This window comes from Agelaius tricolor, unplaced genomic scaffold (genome assembly GCF_023055355.1).
Source record: "Agelaius tricolor isolate 1412-34295 unplaced genomic scaffold, bAgeTri1.0.p SCAF_1, whole genome shotgun sequence".
Lineage (NCBI taxonomy): Eukaryota > Metazoa > Chordata > Aves > Passeriformes > Icteridae > Agelaius > Agelaius tricolor.
This window is the reverse complement of record NW_027269261.1, coordinates 2337463-2343462: the sequence shown is the minus strand read 5'-3', so window position 1 is coordinate 2343462 and position 6000 is coordinate 2337463. Positions and strand designations below refer to the sequence as shown.

The 6000-nt window shown below is 37.1% G+C and overlaps 1 protein-coding gene across 1 annotated transcript in view; it reads left to right on the top strand.

Moving 5' to 3' along the window:
- The first annotated feature begins 1352 nt into the window (after positions 1-1352).
- Positions 1353-6000, top strand: part of LOC139600207 (protocadherin Fat 4-like) — a 35208-nt gene continuing 30560 nt past the window's right edge. Inside the window, exons 1-6 of the mRNA XM_071448219.1 lie at positions 1353-1457; positions 2726-2770; positions 3094-3192; positions 3525-3614; positions 4281-4391; positions 5131-5247. Of these exons, the coding sequence (XP_071304320.1) occupies positions 2732-2770; positions 3094-3192; positions 3525-3614; positions 4281-4391; positions 5131-5247 (456 nt within the window). The 5' untranslated portion in view covers positions 1353-1457; positions 2726-2731. The remainder of the gene's footprint in view (positions 1458-2725; positions 2771-3093; positions 3193-3524; positions 3615-4280; positions 4392-5130; positions 5248-6000) is intronic.

The following is a 6000-nucleotide window of genomic DNA, read 5'->3' as shown; positions in this document are numbered from 1 at the left end:
GACTCTTCTTGGCTGGATGTATCCAGCTCTGCATGGAGCACTGGACAGCCTATGGCAGCAGGCAAAGCTGGATTTTGTTTTCCTGGAGGGTTTTCAGCACTGCACCCAGCAGGGTGGCACCATACAAAGCTGTGCACCTGAGACCCAGCCCTGCTCACTGTCAGCTCACTGCACTTTGTCCTCACACACAAATAAAATACAGATTCCCTGGGCTGCTGGCTGACAGCATTCTAGGCACTCCCTGCTGCTGGAAGAGGATGAGGTGGTATTCCTGAAACACCTGGAGACCAAGAGCACAGGGCTGGGCATGGAGATCAGAGATGGGACTGTTGCAGAAAGCATTCACTAACCTAAGCTAGCAGTGATGGGGTACAAAACTAGTGGAGAAGGAAGAAACACAGCTTGGAAGTTTCCTGAAAATCATGGAAAATATTTGGACTGTTCAGGGAGGACTTTGGAAAGGAGAAGGGATTATGGGTTTGCAATCCAGATAATGTGTTCCATGAGAAGAGAAGTATGATTACATAAACACAAATGTCTTGATGATGTGAGTGAGGGAACTTTCTTTCTTTAACAAAATCGCCAGTAACACCATGTTGGGTGGTTTAAAAGGTTACATTTCCAAAGCAATTTCAAACAGATTTGGTATTAAACCAAGCAAGTAATGCACAGTCAGTCTAACATGAATCCTGATCACTACAAATAACAAGTCATCCTATTTTCAGGAGGATAGCTCCTAAATGCATGGTTGTGGAAAATCCCATAAGAATTGATTTGTGTTTGTGTCCTGTACAAACAGGAACACATTAAGGGAAAGGCCACACACTTTGCACCTGAATCCAGATTTACACTGGATTCTGCTGCCTGATAGATGCAGCTAAAATATATGAGAGGCCCTTGTGTTTGGAAAATACTGAAACTGGCCCCATGCAGCCCCTCAGTGACTTTGGCTGACTTTGATTACATTTTTCACAGTAAACATTGGAAAAAAAAGTTTGCAGCATAAAGCCATTTTCAAAACATAGTGGAAAATTAGTTGTTAGTTATGCCAAGCTTTTTAATTCTGGATATATCCTGTGTATATATTGGAAAAATTTGGTTTATGTGGTTTTAAAAATGCCTCAATACACTTGTGCAGGGTACTTAAGGGGACTTTACCAGATCTAACAGTTTAGCTGAAAATGCCAAAATTATATAAAATGCAACTAAAAGTCACCAGTAATCAATAGATATGAAATGAACCAATGGATTTCTTTTCCATAAAACAACCTAACTTTGTTCCATTTTCTCTTACAGGTGTTATAGAATGGATTACAGATATCCCACCCAATGTGCATCTGAAATTACAAGAATTTGTATTCCCTGAACACTTGAATTATGTAGAGCTCATAACTGATTCTCAATCTAGCAATGCAACTGTGAGAACCAGAAGGCCACTGGATGTTGAGGCTCTTGAGGTATTATTTTTACTGCCCATAAAGCCTAGAGAGAAAAGTGTTCTTGACAAGTGAAAAAGCAATAGCATGAAGATAATGCATTTTAATTGTTCATTCTCTCACAATGCAGGCTGGTATTTCAAAAAAGTGATTTGTCTGAATAGAATTCTGTATCTACCTCTCATTAATACCTGACAAATATCTTCAGTGTCCTATAACTAAACTTTGCTGTCATCTGACAGCCAGACAGGTTCCTTCCTAGCCATGTATTGCACTGAGCTGCAAACATGCACTGTGCCAGGTGCCACTTGCCTTACAACTTCATCCAAGTGAGATTGAGCAGGTGTAACTGGGTAGAAGGTAATCCTGAATCACAAGCACTTCACTCCCTCGTGGATTTATGGATTTTTGATGCACAAAGGGATAGATCCTTCTTCCTAGGCAGTTCTTGCTCTGGAGGGTTACCTGGAATTTAGGAAGCAATATCAGTGTTTTGCCTGGCTGAAGTTGCCTCTGAATATGAAAATGGTGTAGTACTGCAGAGTAAATATTTATTATTTTTATATATACACAATTTTTATTATATATGCAAAATATTTTAATTTATTTTATTTTTATTTAGATATTATTTATTAGATTATTATTTAATTTTTAAATTATTATTTACTTTAATTTATTTTGTTTTTATTTAGATATTATTTATTTTATATACAAAATATTTACTATACAAGTTTATTTATATATTTATTTTTATATACACAACATTTATTATACAAGTGCTATTTCAGAGCAGCAGTGGATTTGTGCTTTGGACACTCAGAGAAGCACTGTACCTCACAGACCTGGACCAGGCATGTTGTAAAAAGCACTGCTGCAATCAGTGTTTGTAATGGATGAAAACATACTTTTATTTTATTTTATTTTATTTTACATTTGTATTTCTCATTTAGATATTTCCCAAATGGATTAAAACGCTTTTTATGCTTCTTGCACATGTTCTCCTGTACTCTCTGTCAACTTTTTTTTGGGGAAGAACAGTCAGGTACAGGGGGATGCTGGGGTCTGGGTAGGTGAGTATCAGTCGTAGAGGCATGGCTGTCCAATAAACCTTACAATATAGAGCAAAGTAATTACAAAGTGTTAATTTTAAGCAGAGTGTTTTGGTACAGCACACCTGAGGATTCAAGTACTAGAAGTAATTTTGTATCATTTTGGCAAAAATTATCTTTGCTACTCATATTATTAGTTCATTAATTATGTTATTTATTGGCTTTTCTGTTCAATTTTAGGGTGATATGGTTTGGTATTCTATTGTTTGCCAAAGGATTGGAACAGTGAGTACAAACCATGCTTTATCAATTTCTTGTCTAATTGAATGCAAATGATTATTTTCTGCAATAGTATTTAATTGAAAGCTATGATGCAGGGAGTTCAGAGTACCTTGTAGAAGATAACCTGTAGAAGTCTGCTGGTTGAGAGGAGTGGTTTGGTTCACAGAAAACAAAGGTAAACTTTAAAAAGTTAATTTTAGGAATGGTAGTCTAATTCTAAATGGTAGTTTAATGAAAGGGTGTCTCTTTGAGGATCTCATTCTAGATGAAATTAAATGTTAGCAGAGTGCTGCCACCTCACTGTTGTCATTTCTTCCACTGCCAAGACTGATCAGATAGAGAACGGACGGAATGTAAAATTGATAGATGTAAACGACAATGCTCCAGAATTTCAACAAGCTAATTACAGTGCTGCAGTGTCAGAGGTGGGTCCTGGCAAATGAGGATACTTTTTTCCTGGCATATTTTAAAATTACTTTTTGGGGAGCTTCTAATGTGACCACACTGGGATAAGTTCCTCATGTGCACCCTTATGGGATTTATCCACCAGATCCTGTGGGTGTGGAAAGGAAAGGCTGGGCTGCACATACACCTGGGGGAGTGGGGTGATGGAGAAACATTCCCAGCCAAAAATGGAGCAGCATTCCCAGCCAAAAATGGCAACAGGAGGTGATTTGCTAAGCACCTGGCACAACTTTCCTGCCCCACGTTAAGAAGGATTGTGACTGAGTATTTGATGGTCTCTATTTCCTTTTAGGTAGCTGGAATTAATTCCACGGTTGTAAAAGTGGAAGCTGTGGATAAGGACATTTCACCAGCATTCAGCATCCTTACTTACAGTCTTTGGGTGAGTGTCCTTTGTTAGTTGGGAACTGTGAAATCAGTTTGAATTTCATAGATCCGTAGCCTGGGGCCTGATCCCAGCGTGCTCCCTTGCACTGTGAAGATTAAAAATCTGCCAAACCTCCAAGAGACCTTTCAGGTTATACCACAGGATCAGCCTGGCAGGCAGTGAGGCCTGAATCTTGTTTCTTAACTTTTGTGGAATGATTTGTGGCACTCTTCAGCTACAGCTGAGGAGCTCAGTGGTCCTTTGCAGCAGCAGGAGGGAGAGCAGTTTTCCCTCTTTTTAAAGTTTATGCTGGATTTGCTGTCGGTCTCCAGTCCTCAAGCCAGCTGAAGTAAGATCATCTCAACTAAATGTAGATATCTGCAGTGGAAATCTTCACATCTGAGCTTATCTCTGCTCCTTTTATAGCTGGTGAAGGGAAGCTGATGCCATTCCCCTGTGTGCCATAGGATAAGATAAATCAGATAGATTTAGTGCCAATTCTGTTGGCACTGACAGGGGAGGCATGTGTGGAGGAGGATCAGCCTTTTTCTTTCCATTGCTGGTGGTTGAGACATTCCTGCACCTTTATGAAAATAGTCCAATAGGAAAGGTGTAAAAAAAGGAAAATAAAATGTGTTTCATCATCAATCATATAAAATATTTGATTTATTCATTTAATAGGGCCCAAACTCTGATTACTTTTCTATAAGGGAGGGAGATGGAAACGTCATGGTGAAAAAACCACTGGATTACAACGAGGTCAACTTTTTCAATTTAACAGTCCAAGCAAAGGTATGATAAAAATTAAAAGAAGAACAAGACCCACAGTAGTTCTACAATGATAATTCCTTGGTTTTATAGCATTCCAGTTTCTACAAATTTACAGCTTTGGGAGCTTTGGGAGTTCCCAACCCAAATGTTGTGTCTGCAACTTGATTTATACTGGAGACAAAGCAGCATGTTCTTAATATTTCAGCCATTGTTTCCTCTCAAATACCAGCCCAAGTTTCTTTCTGTATTTTTCTAAGTATAAATACTGTACATATTCATTCTCTGCTACTGTACCACATATTCACCTCTTCATTCTGGCAGATCTCTCAAATTTTTGCTGCATTTTACCAGATTTTTTGTTTTTTGGGGTTTTTTTGGTTTTTTTTTTTTTTTTTTGTTTTTTTTTTTTTTGTTTGTTTGGTTGGTTTTTTTTGAGATTTGAGTATGTATTTGCCTTCATTTTCTTTTAGAACTAAAAATAAATAGTTTTGCTAGGATTATTGTGGTACCTAGCAAATAGCACAGCTGTAGCAAATGTTCTATTCCATATTCTACGTGCCTGATAGAAAATGAGAAACTAAAGGAAGATTACCTGTGGATAGTTTTGTTCCTAGAACTGGATTAATCTGACAAACTGAGTGTTCTCAGGTTAAAAATGCTGCAAAATATATGTAATAATATTCTGCTGTATTTTCCACTGAGATATGGGGTTTTTTTTCAAGACAGTTGTTCTTATTTTCTTCTTTCCCCTGGGATGCAGGAAAGATTTGGAAACCAGAGCACCACTGCACCATTAATAATTAATGTGGAAGATTATGATACATTGAACCCCTATTTCAGTCAGTCCACATACAATGGCAATATCACTGAAAACCAGGTAAAAACTCTTCTCTGAATGCTGCTGTAAATAAGTTATCCTTGTCCAGAGGGCTTTTTTTCCAAGGATTCTTCTTCCCTGAGCAGTTTAAGATGGATGGAGCTGCTTTCCTCTGTGCTGACCAGTGAAAAAGATATCAGCTGTAGATCTCCAACTACCAGATAAACAGGCCATGTATTTTATGAAGCACAGAATTTTCTGTGATAGGAACACATAATTTTGTATTTTGGGGAAAAAAATTTTAAAAAAAGAGAGAAAAGGAAAAAAAAACCACCCAAATTCCTGTTTTAAAAGAGCTTTTAATGTAAAATTCAAAGGGCAACTGGCTGCCCATCAGTCCTGAAATTAGTTTTAATGACTGTAATTTCTTCATACAGCATTACAATCAGGTAAGCAAAAATAAGGATCTGAATGGCAATCCATGGTCTTTACTACATTTGTAACTTTTTCTACTTTTTTTTTCTATATAGAGTAGAGATTTCTTGGTGAAATGTATTTGTTTGACTCAGATTTCTCTATGTATTCTGAAAAAAGAATAACAGTATAGTATTATCAGAGTAACCCACTAAAATTAAAAAGGTTCATTATCCCTATTTCTATGTCATTATCTTCCTGTTCAAGTATTTTGAATCACAAATACTTTTAGTGTTAGATCTCCAGTGTTCCTTTTGTTAGAAGTTCATCTCTAATTCTCTGAAAGGAATAATTTTAGCCCCTCTGAAATGTTTTTATCTTTTAAATTACTGTTTTTAT